Below are 24,093 nucleotides of genomic sequence, written 5' to 3'. Positions count from 1 at the left end.
ATTTACAGTACAATACTGTATTTATAAAAAAATACACGTGTAAGTGAACTCACACAGTTCAAACCAATGTTGTTTAAGGGTCAACTATATAAAACAATATAATGATTTTGGTGAGGATTTAAGATGATTTGTATTTCCTTCTTTACAATTTTCTGCATTTTCCAAATTTTCTACTATAACAGAACAAAACAGACATTTAAATTTTAAGAGAAAATACTTACATTACTAATTGTATTAACTTAGCATCAGATTTTAGAAATAAAAAAACTCAATAGTACAACTTAATTACTGGACATTTTACAATAAACTTCACTGACAGGCTAACATCAATCAGAAGAAAAATCACAACAGTACTGCATTGCTGATATTTTTTTAAAAATCAACTTTACTATTTTTATTCAAAAAGGGAAAAACAGAACCATACGGTGTCAGACTGTGCAGGATTAAGCATTGTACTGGGTGCACTGATGAGACTCAATAGTTGGGCATTTCTCCACTGGTCAGCTGAAAGATTCCTTCGAGGATACACCATCTGAAGAGAAATTAGTGCATCTGAAAGAGACTAATTAAAATAGGAAAAAAGGAAGTTGAGGAACAAAGACTTTTTTTTATTTTTCCATTTAAATTTCAGCTACAAGTGCTGTGTGTTTCTAACTGTACCATCCTAAAACAACAAAGCCTAATTACAACTATGCTCCATATAGTATCTAAGGTGGGTCTGGCTACCACCTCTAGAATTTTTTTTAATTTCATAAAAACTACATAGATTCTGTATTCCTGGGCAAGAGCTCAGTTCAGTAAATCATGTTAGTTCCTTAAAAGTTACAATGTTTGGCAATCTTGGGATCTTTATTTCAAAAGGGGTAGTAGGCACATTCTTTTGTGCATCATTTTCTACTCTAATAGTTCTTTGAAAAAACACATTAGGGTTATGGGACTGTTAATAGAGCTCAACATATTTCATATTTCTCCAAAGATTTCTTTACAAAAAAAAAAAATGTGCTCTATCTTAATAAATTACTTAACTTCTATTTGTCATTTGGTCTGTTAATTATAGCTTTATCATCAAGATATTTAATGTTTCTTCTCATCTGCTTCTTACTTGCTTTTAACTGTCCTTTGCTATTCATCTTTGCTTCCTAGAATCTCTATGTAAGAGTGAACATCTGAGTGCACATGAATTACCATGGAATTTGTTCAAAAATCAGAATCCAGAGTTCTACCTGAAACTTAGTAAACCAGAACCTCTGGGAGTAGACCCCAGGAATCTGTATTTTTATTATACTCTACCAAGTGATTATGAATGTTTTTAAAATTAATTTTAACAAATCCTAGCAAATACAGGATAGACTTTGTATCTAAACCTGAGATATCATGGAACATCAGAAAAATTGTGATTAGGAAATAAAGGGTCTAATCCAAATGGATAATTCTCTTGAAGCAATTATTAATAGTCTAGTATATGCAAATGACTATGGAGAACTTAAAAAGACATGCAAGAGTCTTACGGAAATTTTCATCACTTAAGTGGGAAAAGAACCAAATCTGAATTGGGTAAATAAAAACTTGGCCGTACGTGATTGGCAAAAAGTCAGAAATGAATGTATAGAGAAAACAGAGAGGAGTAGGGAAGACAGTTCCAGGTGAGGAAAAAGCAATACCCAAATCAGAGACAAATGACTGTGGTATGCTCAGCACTCTGAGGAATCCTGACATCTCCATCTGCAATGCTGATTTTTACTTCAAAACTGATGCCATCCACTGCCCTCTTTCAAACTAATGATCCAACTAACTTCAAAACAATAACCTATATAAATTTGCGGGTATAATACAGCTAAACAAAGAAATTAAACTACAAACACATCTTCTGTAAACACATCTTCAGAATTTTTACTGGAGTAAAAAAATTGAAGGAAAATTCTTGGTGTTAACTGTGGGTCAAAAAAAAAGCACAGATTTAGAGAAAATAGTGTATTATTAAAATGTTTAACTCTCATGACTCAAAGAGAATGAACCAAGATTCTAAAATCTTGGGATTTAGCTCTGGTTTTGCCCCAATTGCTGCTAAATGACTTACTGTGTCACTTCTCCAGTTCTCAATTTTTATCTGTAATAGGATGTATGAGATACCTCTAAATTTCCTTGATGTGCATATGAACTATGGTTCTTTGAATCAGCCCTACTGCAAAGAAACCATAATGCCAAGACTCCCTTGAACCAAAATTGTTTCACTACAACTACTTTTTTATATATTGTAAAAGACATTCAAAATTATTTTCACAAAGCTCTTATAGTTTTTCTTAAGATTTATTAATAACCTAGTTAAAATTTATCAAACACTATGTATCTAAATACTTTTTATGAAGTAATTCATTTAATCCTCATAACAACCATATGAGGGAGATATTATTTCTCTATTTTTACAGATAAGAAAATGGATACAGGGAAGATGGTTAAGGAATGTGCCCAATATTACACACTCAGTAATTGGCAGAGTTGGGATTAGAACCCAGGTAGTCTGGTATCAGAGCAGACATTCCCAAATACTAAACTTCACTACCTCTATACCCTATACTGAATCTAAAATCTATAATGGAGGTGACTAGGTGGCTCAGTTAAGCATCCGAGTCCCGATTTCAGCTCAGGTCATGATTTCACGATTTGTGAATCTGAGCCCCATGTCAGGCTCTGTGCTGACATCGCAGAGCCTGTTTGGGATTCTGTCCCCCTCTCTTTCTGCCCCTCCCCTGCTTGCTCTGTCTCTCAAAACAAATAAAAATAAACTAAAAATAAAAATAAAAATAAAAATTATACTGGATCAATATATTCCTGAGTTTCCATGTACTATTTGGAATCTAACTAATGAGTTCTCTGGTTCACAATTAGATAATACCATACACAGCTATTATTCGCATCCCATTATGTTTTTCATAAAGAAGTTTATCTAACCCTTATACTATTTCATATGCCTATTAAAAGCAATCTAAAAACCAGGTCCTACCTTGCTGTGGGGTACAAATTCTTCCATCATTTTTTTTAAAGGGTTTTCATAATCCACAATCATCTGACCAAGGCGTGGGTATTCTCGGTCACTTAAAATAGACATATCAAATTTCAGTGAGTTGTTAGCCATCAAACTGAGAATTTCACAAAGATCTGTATATTGCAGGTCTACCTGGCTCCATGGGTCATTTCATGAGCATAGTTGTATAATCCAATGATTGCCTTCCTTTCTTCAATTCGAGACAGTAGTATCATTAGCGTTGTATAGGTTATAATCAAATCTAAGTAGTTCTTTGTTAAATCGAAGTTTACAGTCTAGAAAACAAAAATCAAGTTTAACCTCTTATTTTGTAAACTTTAAGACACACACACGCACACACACAATCTTCATGGCAGCTACTAAAAGTCAATAATTTTCTTTAGTTATTTATTTTATCCCTACTTCTAAAATTCTAATTCCTTTCACCAAAAACATACCTAAAATTTAGAAGTTACAGGTAACAGTTTCATGTTGGTGACACAATTTTATGGATGACAAAAAGTTTGTTATTGCTTTATTTAACTGGTAAATAGTTTAAAAGGATAAATAAAACCAGAATAAGAAGAAATATGGAGCCAATCTCACTAAGCAAGAAAAAGGAGTACTAAATAAAAAAGTAATGGAAGTCATTTAGTAGTAAATTGTCAATGGAGGCATTTTTCACTCTGACTTCCTGTATCTAGAAATTGTCGTACCTAAGATTCTATCAAGTATGCCTTTCACAGAGAAAAGTATTATTCACTTAACTTTTTAAAATTGCAATTACTAAAATAAAATACTAAAATTAACAACTATTTTCCAATACACTCAAGATTTATACTCAGTGACAATGAAATAAGTAAAAATAGAAAATACATTATAACTCCTTACCTTTAAAAAGCGCTACAAAATACGTCAAATTAACAATGCTAAAACTCGACATACTAGTCATGTAAATTTTCTCTAAAGAAAAACATTTAGTCACCTTAGTTATATTAGAAACTAACAGAGGAGCACCTGGGTGGCTCCTTCAGTTCAGCGTCCAACTTTGGCTCAGGTGATGACCTCACAGTTCATGGGTTCCAGCCCTGCGTCGGGCTCCATGCTGACAGCTCAGAGCCTGGAGCCTGCTTCAGATTCTGTATCTCCCTCTCTCTCTGCCCCTCCCCCACTCATGCCCAGTCTCTCTGTGTCTCTCAAAAATGAATAAAAACGTTAAAAGAAAAAAAAAAAAAAAAGAAAAGAAACTACCAGGAGAGAATCAGGAGTTTTTCTGAAAATAATACTTACGATATCAAAGAAGACTTGGCAAACATCAATAGTGTTCAGCAATTCACAAACATGGTCCTGAAAATAAAAGCTTATGTTAATTTTCTACCTAGGTAAATAATACTAAATTTAGAAAACACACAAATAAAATATATTTTAAATTGTAGTTGCAAAAGAATTCTTATTTTATTATCTACAAGTGACAAAGCAATTTATACAATTAATAAACATCTACTTCTGAAATATTAAACTTTATATATTAAAATACATACCTTAAATTCCATAACATCTACAAATGTAAAGTAGTATAATGCCAGATTTTTCAGAATCTCTGATTTTTCTTTCTGTAGCTGTGCAAGCTGTTGCTGTAAAAAAACAAAATTAGAATGCATTTTTCATTCAGAACAAAAATATTTAATTTTACTACAAACTATCTTCTTTTATGATTGCTATATGGAAGCACAAGCTCTTAGAACAGTATCTCTAGATGATTAAGGCTTTTTAAAAAAAACCAAAATACTTGACATAGCAACTGCTAACAGTGATCAGCAACTGACAGTGTGAGGCTATAAAACCAATCAAAGCAGATTAGTACCAAACTGCACTACTATTAAGGAAAACTGGAAAATGTTAGGGAAAGGTATCAAATGAACTCTTTAAAAAAATTAAAAACAACTCATGAGAGCATGATCACATTACCAGAAGTGAGACGAAAAAAAAGGATGATAAACACTGTGACTTACACTACAAAAAAACAATATGCTTTATAAGTTTGGAACTTACCAAAAAGAACATCCAGGCAAAGCCACGTTAAGCATGCAAAATAAAATGTAGATACAAACATAAAATACAGTAACGGTTCCCTGACCAGATCCACAAAACACAATAATACGTTAAACAAAAGCAAAAAACCACAACAACAAAAAAAGAAATGAGAAAGAAGCAAAACTAGAGTTAAGACACTGGTAAACATGAAAGAGGGAAACGTGAATATAAAAGATAAATATTATCCAATCAACTGCATTATTAAATTTAAAAAGCCCTAGGTTTTCTTTTCAAAACTGTAAGTTCTGGAAGAATCCAGCCACATTTAACATCCTGTATCATAAGACTGACAGAATTCCAATAAACCTTCTAGAACCTTGATATTCTCAGTATAGTCCACAGAAGAGCAACTCCACATCATTTAGGAGCTGATTAGAAAAGCAGAATCTCAGGCCCAAGGAAGATCTACTGAATGAGAATTTGCCTTTTAACAAAATACCCAGGTGATCTGAATGCACACTAAATGTCTGAGAATCACTTGTCTAGAATGTGAGAAAACTAGAATACGGAAAAGTGGTTTGAAGTAACAAAATTGCTGTCAAAGTCCACATAATTTTGAGGCCCTCATACAGTTCTTACTTATACAGGAGAGTTGGGGAAGAGGTGCCCCTCTACATAATTGTACTGAACCATTATGATAAGCCATAAAATTTACAGCAGTGAGTGCAACATCAAGGGAAAATTCAAAAAAAATTCTGACAAGACAGTTTAAAATAGCAAGTATAGCAGTCTAGTAGACCCATCTAATATAGGGTAAACTACCCTAAAGACTGCAGTCCCTGAAGACATTTAAAGAATTATGTCTAGAAAATGTGTAAATGAAGTACCTCATTACTTCCTCATAATGCCAGACATATTAAAGTGTATACTTACAGTGATGTGTAACTGGTTTTAGCTTTATCTATGAGTAACTGACTTTATTTTCAACAATGTATCTGTTTCAAAACACTTCCATGTTTATATGCACATTTTTAATCATTACCACTCATCAAGCAGATATTTATACAAAAATGACTATTTTCTGGGGGTGTCAAGTGGACAAAATGGGTGAAGGGGAGTGGGAGACACAGGCTTCCAGTTATGGAATGAGTAAGTTAGGGGAAGAAAAAGTATAGCATAGGGAATATTGTCAGTGGTGTTACAACAGCATTGTATGGTGACAGGTGGTAGCTACACTTGTGGTGAACGTAGTATTAACATATAAACTTGTGGAATTACTGTTATACACCTGAAACTAATGTAACACTGTGTCAACTATACTTCAACTAAAACTAAATTAATAAATTTTAAAAGATTCTATTTCCTCAGATTATATTACCTTTACCTTTAAGTTCAACAATAAACATTTATGATTGATGACTTAGTCTTTTTTTTTTTTTTTTTGCTTTTCAGTACTTTAAATTTGAGTTTTGAAATATAATAGGTAAAGTACACTCATAAGAAGCAACAGTATAACTCAGTTGCTACTGGGCTTAATTATTAATAGTACCTCCTTTCAATTTCAGCATCCTAGTTTGGACCAAAAAAAAACAAAAAAAAAACAAAAAAAAACAGAGTCACCATCTCATTATGGCCTTAATGATCTTTTACACACATTTTATTTTACATATTAAGAACCTAATGCCCACAGAATGTAAAAGAACTGTCCTTTCTACCATTCTGTATGGTCACCACCTCCCTTTTTAGTAATAAAATCTCATTATGGTCTAAATTTCTCATTCAACTTTATTTCCCCCAAACCATATGTAACTAGACTCTACAGTGACTAAAAACATTCACTCCACTAACAAATGTCTGAATTCAAAACAGTCAAGTTTTCAAGGCCTTACACAATTTGGTTCTAAATAAAATTTACCTTCCCAATCTAAAATTTCCCCTACATTCATTCATACACAGTACCTAAAACAAACTATTCCCTATTTTCTATACACATCTCATATTTGTTTCCTCTACTGAGATGTCCAAATCCTACTATCCCCAAACTACTCAGTTTAAATGTTAACCTATCTTCAAAAACCATGCCTGATTAAACTTCTTCCCTGAATGCAAGTATTAGCTCTCTCTTCTAAATGTGTATAATTTCTAACAGTATCATTTTCTACCCTGTATCACAGCTTTCTCCAGCACTATAAGACAGTGTACCAAACTCATTTTTTTCAATCTCCACAGCCCATATCACATTGCTCTGAACATAAAAAAGTATCCAACATAAACATCTATCAGAGGAGAGATTATGACAAATTTAAAAGGTTTTTATGTCAATGACAGATGACAAATTTTGCTAGAAAGCCTACCTCTTAGTGAACAACCAAGACTAACTGACTTAACCATTAGAGCCTAATACTCTCATCATTAGCCAAAATAATGTACATGAGAACATCTGACAGTTCCTGGCACCCAGAAGCTATTCATTCAATATTAGATAAATGGCAAAGGAGGCTAAACAAACCATTTCTTCAAAACAAAAGAAAAGCTATTTTAAATAATGTAGTACTACTCATAGTACTTCTAGTAAGAGCTGGTATTACATGAGCACACACTCCTTGCCAGGCATTGTTCCAAATGCTCTACAAGTATCTCACTCAGTCGTCCCAATTATATTCCCTATTTAATGACAATAAATTCCATAAAGTTCTGTATGAAAGAGATCAATTGTAACAACAAAGAACAAAAGTGTCTACAACTTTAAGACTTCAACCACAAAAAAAGAATGGTACCTTTTAGTTCTTAAAGTGAAAGAGAGTAGATACTACTAAATGTATTTAATTTTAGGTTCATCATCTCATTGTTTTATAGTAAACAAAAAGCAGGAAATAGCTAAACAACATAGATCAATAATAAATTGTTTGATGTAACAGAACAGAATTAGAAAAGTGTAATTCTGAGAACTGATTCTATTCATTAATACTTTAAAAGCATTATTTTGGATACTTAGATTAACTATATACATTAGCAAAATATTTGTACAATGCTTTCACTAAATTTCAAACCATGGATCCTTATTCTTAACATTCAAAGTAAAAAATATGTAAAAACCGAAAACAAACAGGAAAAACATTAGCAACACAGATCATAAAAACATCGTATCTTTGCACTGAAAAATGTTGGTTATCAATCTTTGTCAAATTAAGAAGCATTTTACACACAAAATAAATATCTAAAAAATTCACTGAAATGTAGTATTTACTAGTGTTACTCTTTCAAAGAAAAATTACTGGCAAATTACAATAAAGAACCAATGCCTAAGATGGCAACTCACTAATTTTCAAAGAAATGTGGCTACAGTTCTTTATTCACCTATTTCAAGTATTCTGTTCTTTCATTGTCAAAACTGCTTATGCATAATAAACTATTTTTCTTGATCTAAATTATGCTAGTATTTTGTTCCTTTTAAAAACCAAGTACAGTATGGAACCCAAATAGCCAAAGCAATCCTGAAAAAGAAAACCAAAGCTGGAGGCATCACAAGTCCGGACTTCAAGCTGTATTACAAAGGTGTAATCATCAAGACAGTATGGTACTGGCACAAAAACAGAAACATAGATCAATGGAACAGAATAGAGAACCAAGAAATGGACATACAACTATGTAGTTAACTAATCTTTGACAAAGCAGGAAAGAATATCCAAAGGAAAAAAGACAAGTCTCTTCAGCAAATGGCGGTGGGAAAACAGTACAGCGACATGCAAAAGAATGAACCTGGACAACTTCCTTATACCATACAGAAATGTATACTCAAAATGGATGAAAGACCTAAATGTAAGACAGGAAACCATGAAAATCGTAGAGGAGAAAACAGGCAGCAACCTCTTTGACCTCAGCTGCAGCAACTTCTTACTCAACCTATCTCCAGAGGCAAGGGAAACAAAAGCAAACATGAACTATTAGGACCTCAAGATAAAAAGCTGCTGCACAGCAAAAGAAACAATCAACAAAATTAAAAGGCAACCAATGGAATGGGAGAAAATGTCAGATAAAGGGTTAGTATCCAAAATCTATAAAGAATTTATCAAACTCAACACCCAAAAAACAAATAATCCAGTGAAGACATGAGCGAAAGACATGAACAGGCACTTTTCCAAAGAAGACATTCAGATGGCTAACAGACATGTGAAAAGATGCCCAACATCACTCATCATCAGGGAAATACAAATCAAAACTACAATGAGATACCACCTCACATCTGTCAGAATGGCTAAAACTGACAAAACAGGAAACAAGAGATATTCACAAGGATGAGGAGAAAGGGGACCCTTTTGCATTGCTGGTTGAAATGCAAACTGGGACAGCCACTTTGGAAACAGTATGGATGTTCCTCAAAAATTTAAAAACAGAATTACCGGGGAGCCTGGGTGGCACAGTCGGTTAAGCGTCCGACTTCAGCCAGGTCACGATCTCACGGTCCGCGAGTTCGAGCCCCACGTCAGGCTCTGGGCTGATGGCTCAGAGCCTGGAGCCTGTTTCCGATTCTGTGTCTCCCTCTCTCTCTGTCCCTCCCCCGTTCATGCTCTGTCTCTCTCTGTCCCAAAAATAAAATAAATGTTGAAAAAAAAAATTTTTAAAACAGAATTACCGTACAACCCAGCAATTGCTCTATTAGGTATTTATCCAAAGGATACAAAAATGCTGATTCATAGGGGCACATGCATCCCAATGTTTATAGCAGCACTATCAACAAAAGCCAAAGTATGAAAAGAGCCCAAATATCCATCGACTGATGAATGGATAAAGAAGATGTGTACATATAAACACACACACACACACACACACATACACACACACACACACAAATGGAATATTACTCAGTGATCAAAAAGAATGAAATCTTGCCATTTGCAACAGCGTGAATGGAACTACAGTGTATTATGCTAAGTGAAATAAGTCAGTCCGAGAAAGACAAATATATTTCACTCAAATGTAGAATTTAAGAAATAAAACAGATGAACATAGGGGAAGGAAAGGAAAAATAAGATAAAAAGAGAGAGAAAGGCAAACCATAATAGACTCTTAAAAACAGAACAGGGTTGCTGGAGGGGTGCTGGGTGGGGGATGGGCTAAATGCATGATGGGCATTAAGGAGGGCACTTGTTGGGATGAGCACTGGGTGTTATATGTAAGTGATGAATCACTAAATTCTACTCCTGAAATCATTCTTACACTATATGTTAACTTGGATTTAAATCAAATTTAAAAAATAAAAATGAAAATTCAAAAACAAAACAGTAACAACCAAGTATAGAAGTTTGGTCTCAGAAAAGGCTTTGTTCAGTTTCTTAATATGATATTCTAAACCACACTTTTAAAAATATGAGTCCTGAGAAGGTATTTGGGTAAACCTCTTATGAAAGGAACTGTCAGCTACCACCCTTTGTCATTAACTCTCATCTAGACCACTACACTAGCCTCCAAACTGCTCTCCAAACTTCATCTTTGACTTCTTTAGCCTCACTCAGTAGCTTACAGGTCTTTCTCCTCTGTTCATCAAATTCATCAAGGTTGGTCCCACCTCAGAGCCTCTGCACTTCCTTTCTCAAGTCTGGGATGTTTTTGCCACTTGTTTGCATAGCTCACTCCCTCACTTCTCTTCAGAGAAGCCACTGTTAAGCACTCTTATCTAAAATAGTCTCCTTTTGCTTTTTTTCCCTCTTCTACGCCGTCCTTGTGTGTGCCGCTGGCCACTTCTCTCCATGTCTTCTCACAAGACTTTCAGGATCAAGCGATTCCTTGCCAAGAAACAAAAGCAGAATCGTCCCATTGCCCCGTGGGTTCGGATGAAAACTGGTAATAAAATCAGATACAACTCCAAGAGGCAGAATTGGAGAAGAATGAAGCTGGGTCTGTAAGGGATCGAACATGAGATGGCACACGTTTATGCTGCCTGAAAGTCAGGTGTTTCTATTCCATCCCTCCCTACTGCCTGACCAGTAGATCTGTTTTATCAGGAAATTGACTTTTCTCTGTTACGATGCTTCTGCACCTGTAGGTTGGTTCAGTAATAAACATGTGAGACCTTTTGGTTCAAAAAAAAAAAACCAGTCTCCTTTTGGGGCTCATGAGTGGCTCAGTTGGTTAAGCATCTGACTCTTGATCTTGACTCGGGTCATGATCTCGCAGTTCGTGAGTGGAGTCCCACACTGGGCTCTGCACTGACAGCGTGGAGCCTGCTTGGAATTCTCTCTGTCTCTCTGTCTCTCTCTGTCTCTCTCTCTCTCTCTCTCTCTCTCTCTCTCTCTCTCTGTCCCTACCCCACTCGTGTTCTCTCTATATATAAGCTTAAAATTTTTTTTAAAATATTAAACATAAAAATAAAATAGTCTCCTTTCCTCCTTGCTCTTTAACTGCTTATCCTGCTTTTTATTTCTTCCTACCACTTATCACCAAATCAAAGTATGTGTTTATTTCCATTAACTGTTTGTTATCTAAAAACCCAACTTGAATTTAAATCCACGGAGCAAGAAGGTTTGTAACACTCTCTGCTATATCTCCAACATCAAGAATACCAGCACATAGTAGGATGTACAATTAATCTATCAATTAATTTCCAATCATCAAGATTCTCAATGTAAAAATCATAGTCAATTTTTAAATTGCATTGCTGATTATAAATTAATGCAATATCAGGTATCAACTCATGTCTCAAATGAGTTTATGTATCCTAACACAGACTGGTGATTTAATCCCTGGAATAAATCCCCAAAGTTGGGCAAAATATTTTATTATGTCCTTCCAGGATAGAAAAGCATAAAACAAGGAAACAAGAAGCGTCTAAGAAGAATGGCATATTCGATCCAATATAAGCGAATCTAAGATTACCTGAAAATCCAAATCAGCACAAAGAGTACTCATTTTACTTTTTTAAAGATTTTATTTTTAAGTAACCTCTACACCCAGCATGGGACTCAAACCTACAATGCCAAGATCAAGAGTTGCGGGTTCCACCAACTGAGCCGGCCAGGTGCCCCAAGAGTACTCATTTTAAAAAAAAGGTTCATAACATTTCGTAGGATTCTCCTTCTATCATATACAAAATGATTCTATTGGTAGTCAGTATTTCATAAATGCATTTTTCTGAGCAAAGGGTAGTAAATAAATTTCAGGGAAGTATCCTTAACACCTGCCTAGTAATTAAGCATGACTGAGTATTTAAAATTTGTTACTGAATCTAATCCTCATACTCTTCAAGGTACATGTTTTTTACAGCAATAAAATATACATAACACAGAATCTACTTTAACAATTTCAGCCATTTTGAAATGTGTAGTTCACACTTAAAAATATACTAACATTGTTGTACAACTATCACTCCCATCTGTGTCCAGAACATCTTATTTTTTTAAGCAGGCTTCACGCTCAGCAGAGACCAGTGTGGGGCCTGAACTCACCACCCTGAGATCAATACCTGAGCTGAGGTCAAGTCCAATGCTTAACCAACTAAGCCACCGAGGCGCCCCCCCCCCCCCCAGAACTTTTATCTTCCCAATCCAGGTATATTTTTATCCTCACTTTCCAGATACAGAAACAGACCATAAAGAGGGCAAAATGCCAAATGAAGTCAATGAGACATCAAAGTTTAAAACACCTCTTCGATATACTTCAACATTCAAGTGTCCATACAATGATACAAAAGTAGTATAGGAACAAGCCAAGCTATAACTATTTTCTTTTCAGAAAATACTTGTATTTATTTGTAGCCTCATCAGACTATAGCTTCCAAGAACTCCTCTAATTCAACCTCCTCATTTTATATATTAAATTTTTTCAAATTTGTATTGCTAGTCATCTGTTTAAATTAATTCCAAAGAACAAAGTTTTATATTTTAAAGAACAGAAAGGCAAAGAAATTAAAGGTTTATGCATACCACTTTTGTAATAGGACTTTATTGCTCCTCCCATTAATAGCATTCTCTTTTCCCACCCTTACAATCTCAGCTGGCCTTGTGACTTGCTTTGACCAACAGAAAGCAGAAGCAATGACACTCTTAACGTGAGGCCTTGCAGCTTCTGATTTTGCTCTTTTTGGAACACTGCCCTTGAGTGCCATGTGTGAAGAGGCCTCAGATATATCATGAGGAAAGAAAAGTCTCAGTATCTTGCTATCTCAGTTAGGCCCACCCCCCAGCCAACCCACCAGCTACATGTAGTTGTGACATAAGGCTGGTGAGACAAACACAAGAACTGCCCAGTGAACCCACAGAAAAAGAAATAAGTTGTTGTTTTAAGCTAATATTTGGGGTCATCTGTTATATAGTACTAAGTAACTGAAACAAAGACTAATAAGTAACACAAATTAAAACAATCTCTATTTCACCACCTGTGCACCTTAAGTTGCACCTGAAAAGATCCTGAAAGTTTAAGATTTCTGGTTACAGGATGGTCAAATTAATACAAACTCGTGAACTACTGTAATTTTATCATTAGTACTAGAAAAATCACTAATTATAGGTCCTAGAGTAAAGAGAGGTTGGTGTAACATATTTATATAAAAGGTAGTATACTATGTTAATGATAATGTAATTTTTGTATAATGGCACCATTTTCCAATATAAATGAAGCTAGTTCCTCACATTCATTTTTAATAATTTTTATTTTTCTAATATGTGATTACCTTGCTTTCATAACCTGGGCACTGAAAAAAATCAAGCTTTTCTTACAGATTAGATGTCAACATTATAATCAATAATTATGCCGAACTATTTATGTCAAGATGGCCTCAGGTGCTACTGACATATCAAGGTAATAAGTCAACATTAAACTGTCCTTGATGGTTATACTTATTTACTTTTTAAAGTTTTTATTTCTCTGGATGCCTGGGTGGCTCAGTCAGTTAATCACTCAACTTCAGCTAAGGTCATGATCTCACAGTTTCTGAATACATTTCATTTTTTCTGAAATACTTCCAAGGACCACCTGGGTGGCTCAGCATCTGACTTTGGCTAAGGCCATGATCTTGTGGTTAGTGATTTCAAGCCACACATGGGGATCCATGTTGACAACACGGAGCCTGCTTGGGATTCTTTCTCTCCCCGTCTCTCTACCCCTTTCTCACTCAAGCTCACGCAAGCGTGCTCTCAAAATAAATAAATAAACTTAAAAAAATAAAAAATAAAAAATAAAATACCCCTTCTGGCTGCTGAAAATTGTTTTTCATAGCTTTATTAAGATACAGTTTATGGGGTGCCTGGGTGGCATGCTCTCTCTCTCTCAAAAATAAACATTTGAAAAATAAAAATATAAATCACTTAAAAAAGGTAGCTTACATAACATAAAATTCATCCATGATAAATGAACAATTAAATACTTTGCATAAATTTAGAGTTGTGCAACCACCAACCCTATCGTTTTAGAACATTTCCATTATCCCAAGAAGTTCCCTTGTGCCTATTTACAGTTAACCTCACTCTTACCCCATTACCCCCAGAACCAAGCAACTACTGATCTACTTTCTGTCTCAACAAATTTTCTTTTTCTAGACATTTCCTATAAAATAGAACCACACAATATGTAGCTTTTTGCATCTGACTTCTTTCACTTAGCCCAATGTTTTGGAGTTCATCAATACTACAACATCTATCAGTAGTGTGTTCCTTTTAATTGCTGAATAGTATCCCATTAAATGGATATACCACATTTTACTTACTTATTCATAAATATATTATTCATTTAGTCAACAAACATCCCAACCTATTATATTATCAGGCATCATGAGAAGAGCTGGGGATAAAACTGTGAATAAAATGATGACCTTGCCTCTAAAAGAGTATATAGTCTACTGAAGGATGTACATGTCAGTATGCAGGTAACTCTCACCTTTTTTTTTAAGGTAAATATCCAGTTTTAAAAGCTGGTTACACCACAATTAACTTCTAGGTGCAAGGTTCAAAAATGGTGAAACACTATAATGCTTATAATACAAGACAAAGACCCTCACCAACTAGTAATAACATGAAAGAAGTTGGGGCGCCTGGGTGGTGCAGTCGGTTAAGCGTCCGACTTCAGCCAGGTCACGATCTCGCGGTCCGTGAGTTCGAGCCCCGCGTCAGGCTCTGGGCTGATGGCTCAGAGCCTGGAGCCTGTTTCCGATTCTGTGTTTCCCTCTCTCTCTGCCCCTCCCCCATTCATGCTCTGTCTCTCTCTCTCTGTCCCAAAAATAAATAAACGTTGAAAAAAAAAATTTTTAAAAAAAAAGAAAGAAGTTTAAAGCACACACACACATTCCTCCCCCTTCCCAGTTTGAGAAAGACCACAAGAATGGTCAGAGCTTCTAAAGGTAGTGAGGATGGTGAGGAAGATGGGGAAAGTTAAAGGATACCCTAAAATAAAGAGGGCTCCCAGGGATTATTTTTCTTACATATTGACAGTGTGGTGGCTCATGTTAAATTTCCTCAATTTGCAGGCCTGTAAAGAGGAATAAAGTTTATGCTTAAACTCTCTTGGCTTCTTCCTGACCTTTTTGTTTATATGTTGTTCTTGGGAGATTTGGAAACAAGGTAAACTGGCATCTATGAATAACTCCCACTTAAGACCTGTAATACCCTCCTAATACCTTACATCCTCATCAATTCTTGGAACTCAGAAGCACCTCCGATCCATTTACCCTACCATTTTTTTCCTGTCACTTGCCTTCTCATGCCATAATACCTTTTTAACCATTTTAAGACTGAGTGGCCCATCACTGGATTACTCCCTTATCTCTTTCTCCATCATGACTGCCTGATAAAACCCACAATAAGAGAAAGCATATACATATGCTGACTTGATCTCAACCTGAATTCATGACCATAAACCATAACTGAGTAGCAACACGACACCATTTTCACTGCCAATTTTTACTGTCAATTCATTCTCTCATTCTCAATGATTATGCCATTCCCCCTCTCTCTTAAAACACTCAATTCCATTTCAACTTCTGTTTCATGTTAGCCTGTGCTCTAGACTTAATACGTATACTTGGCTACTCAAAATCTCCACTCAGATTTCTAATATTTAGACATATTGAACATATCTAATATTGAGTTGTTGAGTACTATCCCCTTTTATGCCCGCGCCCACCCCAAACCTGTTCATCTTGGGTCCTTACCCAAGTAAATCTTGAGATCTGTTCAAGCCAAAATCTTGGGGTCATCTCTCATAGTCTCATGTACCCCATACCAATGGATCAGCAAATTACTGTAGACTCTATCTTCAAAATACATTTTCAGAATCTGAACATTTCATGGCTATCTTCAAAGTAATTCAGAATCTGAACATTTCTCACCTCTACCATTCTGGCCCAAGCCACTATCAGCTCTAATCTCAATGACTGCAAATATCCTTCTCCTCAGTATGGCATTCCCTGGTCACCTTAAGTAAGTATCTCCCCACTATCACTCTGTTTTGTTCTTTTTAAAACTCATCTCTACCTGATATTACATTCATATTCTTTTTTTGTCTCTCTTTATCCAAAAGAACGTAAGCTCTACAAGAACTGTAATTTGATTTAGTTATTCACTGCTGGATCCCCTCTCCCATAACAGGACTATGCAGATAGCACTCAACAAATGTTTTAAATAAGTGAATGAATGATAAATGGAGGGAACTATACATGCAGCACTTAACCTAACTTGAAAGGGTTAAAGAAAGTTTCTCTGAAATGGTGACATCTGAGGATAAACCCAAAAGACAAGTAGAAGTTAGCCTAATGAAAGAATATGGGAGGCAAGTATTTTTCCATATAGTGAAAACAGCATAAACATAGACCTCAAGGCTAAGGAAAGCATGGCCAATTTGTGCCATGAAAGTATACACATACTCTCCCAAAATAAAATACTCCTTAAAAAATAAGCACTTAGGGGCGTCTGGGTGGCTCAGTCAGTTAAGTGTCTGACTTTGGCTCAGGTCATGATCCCACGGTCCATGAGTTCGAGCCCCACGTTGGGCTCTGTGCTGATAGCTCAGAGCCTGCAGCCTGCTTCAGATTCTGTGTCTCCCTCTCTGTCTGCCCCTTCCCTGCTCGCACTCAGTCGGTGTCTCTCTCTCTTTCTCTCTCTCTCAAAAATAAACATTGGGGCGCCTGGGTGGCTCAGTCGGTTGGGCGTCCGATTTCGGCTCAGGTCATATTCTCACGGTTCATGGTTTGAGCCCCACGTCAGGCTCTGTGCTGAAAGCTCAGAGCCTGGAGCCTGCTTCCGATTCTGTGTCTCCCTTTCTCTGGCCCTCCCCCACTCACACTCTGTCTCATTCTCTGTCTCAAAAATAAACAAACATTAAAAAAATGTTGTTTAAAATAATAAATAAACATTTTTAAAAAAGCACTTAAATATATTTTCCCATGTTCTGCATTCTATCTAACACTACACAGAGGACTAACACCGTATACTATCCTATTTATTTTTGGCTAAAGACCATTAGTATACATATTTAAAACATTTTTAGCCCAAGATGACTGCTAGGAAGAAGAATAAAGAAGAGTAAGTGTTTTTGCAACATCTCTTATTTACTCCACTATAGTTTCTTTTGTCGCCTTTTACTCTGCATCTTAGCAAAAATTTTTTGATCTGACAAAAGGTAAGACCAGGGCAGCCATGATAAACAGAAAGAAACCATACTAACGGTGCTCAAAGGGTACCAGGCTAAAAGTAGCTGAAGCTCCCTTCAAACAAATAACCAAGAAAATAAAAATTAAAGATCAACAAGTGATTACATATTGGTAATATCCTGTTATTAGGAAGGGCATCATAACCAACATTGCAGCCAAAGGAACAGTTTGGAACATAGCTAAAAAACTATCACTAAGGGCAGGATATAACTAAGAAATTTGAGGAAAATAGAAAGATGATTGCAAATGCCAGGAATGCATCTCCATGGGGAAAACCCCAGTATAATGCTCATTAGCAGTCTCATTTGTAGGAAAACAGAGAGCATCAATGGGCTGAAGAGGTTATGATTAGAGTTTAGTATAATTAGAATATATAGTACACAAAATTCACAAAATAAAGTGATTTCAAAGCACATGTGTTTTGGGATCATAGGAATCAACCCTGAGAATACAATGAAAGCCAAAAAATACACTCACATTCAAATTCTGTACACAGTATCAGGGGATTCCCAAATTCTGTGAAAACTTCATATAAAAGCCCAGGTAAAAACCATTATACTTGGGACAACAAAGAGAAGATGTCCCAAGATGAAAGCTTTGCAGCAGACGTAAGCAAACTGTCCACAGAAGAGTCAGAAGACAGCAGGTTATAGAAGAGTGGGCTCCATACAAAAAGGAAAGCTTACATAGGTGATATGATTATCAGGATGGATAAATTTTAAGAATTCTATCAAGGCACATAACTGTAAGTCCAGAAATCATGATATACCTATGAAACAAATTTAACTACAAAATAATTCTGGATGAAAGAATCCATTTTACTTTAATGCTAAATATATTATAGATATAAACATAAATAAATTATTTTAAGTCCAATGTGACAATGGAATGAAGAATACAAACTAAGCACTCAGGTCTTTACTAGGTAATTTTTGGAATCAGCACAGAAATCAGTCTCAGAACATTTTATGGTTTCATAAACAAAAGAAAGCACAAACAATTTTGACAGCATTAAAGTATAAATGACCAAGGGTGAGGGCATAAAAACAGAGAACTGTACTATGTGAAGTTCAAAAAGGAAGTAACCAATGATCCAAAAATATTAACAACAAAACTATCAAATATCAAGAAGAAGGGAGAGTAAGTAAGGAGCAAGAAATCGAATGAGCTCAATTATCATCTTCTGTAGAAGAGAATTTATAATAGGCATTGTCTAACACTGGCAAATGAATTTATAAAAGAACAAGCATATTACTTATAAGACGTTCCTTCTGAGAAATATGACTAGGGTGGGAAATAGTGGGTAGGAGATACACCCACTTTTCATCTTAAATTCTTCCGAACTATTTGGCTCATTACCATGAATTTATGTTATTTAGGTATAAACTAAAAGGAAATTTAAACCAGTTTAAGTAGGTCATTAGTGCTAATGCAATTCCCTGCCAGCACTTAACCTATTTCAAATACTTTTCAAATATATCAAAGCATGGCTTACTTGTATCTTTAATGAGGGGTTCATTCTTCTATTTATTCTGTTTATTCAAGTTAGAATTAAAGACTATTACATGTAGAAGAGATATTAAATGAATATTGATGATACCTTTTTAAAAGAATAGACACTTTAGTTAGTTCTCATTGTATTAAAATTCTTTCAATTCTGGCACAGTTTACTTGGTCAAAACCAAATATTTAAGTTTACATTAGGGTATTTATACAGATATACAGAGAGACATATTGACTAATGACAAAATATATCCTCCAAATCTTGTTATATTATCTTATTATATAATAATTCCTTTTAAAACCAAAGTATTTCTTGCTGGCTTACTACATCCTAGTCAACAGAATTCAATGATGAGTGCTTAGGGCAGGAAAACAGAGATGGGAGTTACCACAAAGAAACAGATTAGTGTTCTGTTTGGCCTCTCTAGTGTGGGGAATGGGGAGTGGCAATAGGAGGAGAGACTGGAATGGCAAGAAAAGCAGTGTTTGGATTATCACAGCATTTGTCCCAGCAGGAGACTCGGACCTGAAGGGGATAAATTCAAGACATTATTGAAACTGACAAGTATTAAAAATGACGAGCTCTAAATCACCAACTTGACATTTTATAAAAGCCAAAGGGGAATCTAAAAATTCTAGTTTAGATAACCAAGTGGAAGATAATGGCTCAAGGCAGAAAACATAGAAGAGAAACAAAATGGGGAATAATCATGTGTTCAATACTGGATACAAAGTTTGCTATTATTTAACTTGTGCAGCTGTCCAAAGGGTAGCTGGAATCAGACCTAGAATTTCAGAACACAGAAAACAGAAGAGAGTAGATTACTTAGTTGAAGCAATGCAAAAGAAAGTTTTCATACATAGATACTGCTGGGGGTGGGGTGGGAAGGAGTCATTTAGAATTACCCACATTTAAAGGGCAGCTAGAAGAAAAGGCAGTGAAGCAGACCAAAAAGTCAGAGGGGTAATATAAATAACAGCTTCCATTTTTCAAAAGCAATTTGTCACACAAATCTGTGAAGTACTGTAGGAGATATTAAACTGCTTCTTGAGATTGGTATTATCATCATTTTAGAGAGAATAACAAAGAGGCTTTAAGATGTGAAACACCTTATCCCAAATCATTCAGCTAATAAGCGGAAAGACCAGAACTCAAATTCTATTTCACTGACTCTAAAGCCCATCCTCATAACCAGTATACTACCACATCATAATGGAAGCCAAGACAAGACAAGCTAGAAACAAGTAAATTTCCTCACCTCTTCCTTCTACTAACTAAATCACACTGCATGTGTCAGGGTTTCCCTACATCTGTCCTCAAGTCCACCAGCCCACTCCCAAAACACATTTATGTTTTTAAGAAGCTGGGACTCATTCCAGTTTACTCTCAGTAGTATCATTAATGAGATGGATCTGTGTAGCTCCACTAAAAAGGATAGTAAATTTTTAGCTAACAACATAATGAAGTTAAAAATTTATTGGTAAGTTTGAGTTCTGACATAAATTTTAAATAATGATTGAATAAAAGAAATCTTATTCACTCATTCAAACATTTATTTACTGTCTCTTATGTACCAAGCACTAGGGATAAAAAGTTATTTAAAAACAGATTCTAATGCTGTCACACAACTAACATTAGAGTTGCTTTATTTTGTCTTTACTTGAGTAACCTTGCAAGCTACTTAAAATATTTAATTTATTCCATAATATCCTGTAATACTGTGTTCCTTAAGAAAAAAGTTAACACATGGGGCGCCTGGGTGGCGCAGTCGGTTAAGCGTCCGACTTCAGCCAGGTCACGATCTCGTGGTCTGTGAGTTCAAGCCCCGTGTCGGGCTCTGGGCTGATGGCTCAGAGCCTGGAGCCTGTTTCCGATTCTGTGTCTCCCTCTCTCTCTGCCCCTCCCCCGTTCATGCTCTGTCTCTCTTTGTCCCAAAAATAAATAAACGTTGAAAAAAAAAATTAATAAGAAAAAAGTTAACACATAACACAAAATACTCCTCTAAGTTTGAAAACTTAATTTTCAAATTATTTCAATAATGGCCTGTTTCTCAATCTAGAATCCCTTATATTATTCTTGTGGCACTCTCCTCACTAACAAGGTCTTCACTCTTAGGGAATTAAGACTTAATTCAACATACACATATCATTTTGTCATTAATTTGGGAATCAAATCCAAAATTTTATACTAAAATGTAGGTAAGTAGGCAAATCCTATAATGACATTGTTGTGTCAGATATTTAAACTGTTTTAAAAAACAAACTAGCTTTTAGATGGAAATACAACACAAGAACAAAAGGGGTAAATAAAGTTTGAAATATTTTAGGAAACATTTCATAAGAAGTGTCTTCACATACATAAACATGATCATTTCCTTAAAATGCTCCTTAGAATTTCTTGGACAAAACAATTTCTACCTGTTAAAATATGGAATTTCTACTATTTTCTTTACCCAGGAAAATAACAAATTTCCCTCTATATACTCAGAAGAAACTTCTGGGAAACCAATTTTACATTCACTTGCAGTCACCCTTTCAAAATACTAGATTATCATGTTACAAATTAGACAATCTCTCTGCTCAGAAATGCTTTCCTTAACCTAAAAATAAATTTAAAAATCTATTAACTCTATTAAAATAGCCTGGCACATATTAGACACTTAGTAAGTGCTACTATAGTTACAAAACTTTTATTCATTTGAATTTTACTTAATCAGCCTACTTTGAAGCTTACGGGCACATTTAGTTCAACATCATAACTCAGGGAAACAAAACAAAACAAAACAAAACATGACATCCTTTGGCCCAGACTTTCCTTAAATCCAGAACTGGAAGAGTACAAAAGTTTCTAACTGGTCACAAAAGAGTCCAAGCAAGACAGCAAAACTGACTCAACAGAACCCAACATCATTGCTGAGGCTATGTTAGGAATCAATCTGGCTGTATCTGTTTAGCAGTGTCCTCCCTTTGTTAGAATACCAGATAACCAGGTTATCTATCAGCACACAGGTAGCCTTTTTGTAGGAATCTACTTTCAGAAACTTCAAAATAAAATTTGTGCTTAATTTTTCACCAAAACAGTATTTTTGTCTGCCTTTTCTAAAACTGGGGACAAGTTAGTGCTTACCAAGAATTCTCCCTGATTTCTGAGATAAAGTAAGCATGCTCTGTGATACATATTTATATAGTGACCCAAAGACCAGGAATAAGAAGGAAAAAAAACCCAACCATGGTATCAATATATTTTTTTCAGGTTACTTAGCACCCAGAAATCTGCAAGTTTCCATCATTCCCAGATGCTACTGCCATTCCCAGTCCTGACACCTCCATTAACTACTTCCATGAAATTAAAAAATAATAACAAAGTGGCACTCATTTGTCATTTCCTAACCCAAGTTGGCTAGGAACTTCTCACCAGGATTTATCAAAACTGAGATCATAAAACCTCATAAATACCCAGTATATAATACTTCAGTAGGCAAAAAACAATACAATAGCATTACATGAGATAGTTGTAAAGGCCATATCACAAAACTAAGACTTTGCACAAAACAACCAAAGTAAATTCTACAAGCAGCATTAGTAATATCCAACAATATCCAACTGATTTTATAGGTTAAACAAAAAATTACCACATGACCCAGTAATTCTACTTCAAAGTATACATAAGTTCACACAAAAACTTTTACACAAATGTTCATTGCAGCATTATTCATAATAGTAAGAAAAGTAGAAACAATCCAATCATCTGTCAATTGATGGATGGATAAATAAAATGTTATAGCCACAAAACGGAATTTTTTTTGGCAATAAAAAGAAATGAAGTACTGATACATGCTACAACTTGGATAAACCTTGAAAACATTATGCTAAAAGAAAAGCCAGTCACAAAAGACCATGTTATAGGATTCTATTTATATGAAATCTCCAAAACAGGCATACAGAAAGTAGATCAGTGTTCACATAGGGATGGGGGATTGGCAGGTGTGAATGCTAATGGGTCTGGGGTTTCTTTTTGGGGTGATGAAAATGTTCTAAAATTGTGGAACTAGACACACAACTCTGTGGATGTATTAAAAACTCACTGAATTGTATACTTTAAATGAGTAAACTGTATATATGTGAATTGTACCATAATAAAGCTATTACTTAAAAAAAACAACTTTGTGCTGCAAAAGTTGAGAAGGGAAGTACAAATATTAGAAAAAACAAGAAACAGCAGCATTATTATAAAGTTTACCCCACAAATCAAGGAGCAAAGACTCTTAATTTACTCTTTATCAAAATATGTTACTGTTATGAAAACTGTAATTAATCAGATCTTGCTAATTTTCTAAGAAGAGACCTCATATTTAGGAACTATGCTTATTCTCACATGGACATTTACACACACACACACACACACACACACACACACACACACACACAAATTAAACTTAAATGATTCTCTGAAGAGCTCATATCACAGAGATTTTATAAGCCAGGAGAAACAGAAGTGTATATGAAACTAAATGTAAAACGATTCTCATAAACCCTCTCTCATTCTGAGTATATTATTTCTCAGATAAGTCAGCTAATTAATGTCAATAACTAAAAAGAGTCTCCACACAAATAATACTGTTCTTAAAAAGTGTGTACTTTGAATCACCCATTTGTAATCAGCAACTAGTTGTGATACCTTAATATACCAATTACAAAACATATTCTATGAAACAAAGAAAGACCTCTACTAACCTGTACTCACAAGAAACAGAGACTTTAACCAGACTTTATTACTTCTGACTGGGATTTTCCCTCTACATTAAAATATTTTTAAGTAAAGGTGATATCAGTAAGTTAAATATGAATCTTCAATAAAAATATAGGATTTAAGGAAACTAAAAGATGACAAAGTTTTTTA

The 24,093-nt window shown here is 35.0% G+C and overlaps 2 protein-coding genes across 4 annotated transcripts in view; one reads left to right on the top strand and one right to left on the bottom strand.

The window, feature by feature from the left end:
* The window catches only part of NCKAP1 (NCK associated protein 1), a 117,801-nt gene that overhangs the window by 72,979 nt on the left and 20,729 nt on the right, over nt 1–24,093 (bottom strand). For all 3 annotated transcript variants that reach the window (XM_047870682.1, XM_047870684.1, XM_047870683.1), the window contains exons 3-7: nt 4,564–4,656; nt 4,313–4,369; nt 3,176–3,318; nt 3,002–3,092; nt 425–562 (exon numbers count right to left, since the gene is read on the bottom strand). In XM_047870682.1, coding sequence (XP_047726638.1) covers nt 425–562; nt 3,002–3,092; nt 3,176–3,318; nt 4,313–4,369; nt 4,564–4,656 — 522 coding nt within the window. The remainder of the gene's footprint in view (nt 1–424; nt 563–3,001; nt 3,093–3,175; nt 3,319–4,312; nt 4,370–4,563; nt 4,657–24,093) is intronic.
* LOC125172498 (60S ribosomal protein L39-like) lies at nt 10,732–10,997 on the top strand. Its single transcript, XM_047870685.1, has one exon. It carries the CDS (start codon nt 10,804–10,806, stop codon nt 10,957–10,959), a length of 156 nt encoding a protein of 51 aa, XP_047726641.1. The 5' UTR covers nt 10,732–10,803; the 3' UTR covers nt 10,960–10,997.

The sequence above is a fragment of the Prionailurus viverrinus genome, chromosome C1 (assembly GCF_022837055.1).
Source record: "Prionailurus viverrinus isolate Anna chromosome C1, UM_Priviv_1.0, whole genome shotgun sequence".
NCBI lineage: Eukaryota > Metazoa > Chordata > Mammalia > Carnivora > Felidae > Prionailurus > Prionailurus viverrinus.
This window is presented reverse-complemented; position numbering and strand designations above follow the sequence as displayed.

Coding starts and splice junctions, on each gene's coding strand:
- LOC125172498 (XM_047870685.1), top strand. CDS start 10,804: ATGTCTTCTCACAAGACTTTCAGGATCAAGCGATTCCTTGCCAAGAAA.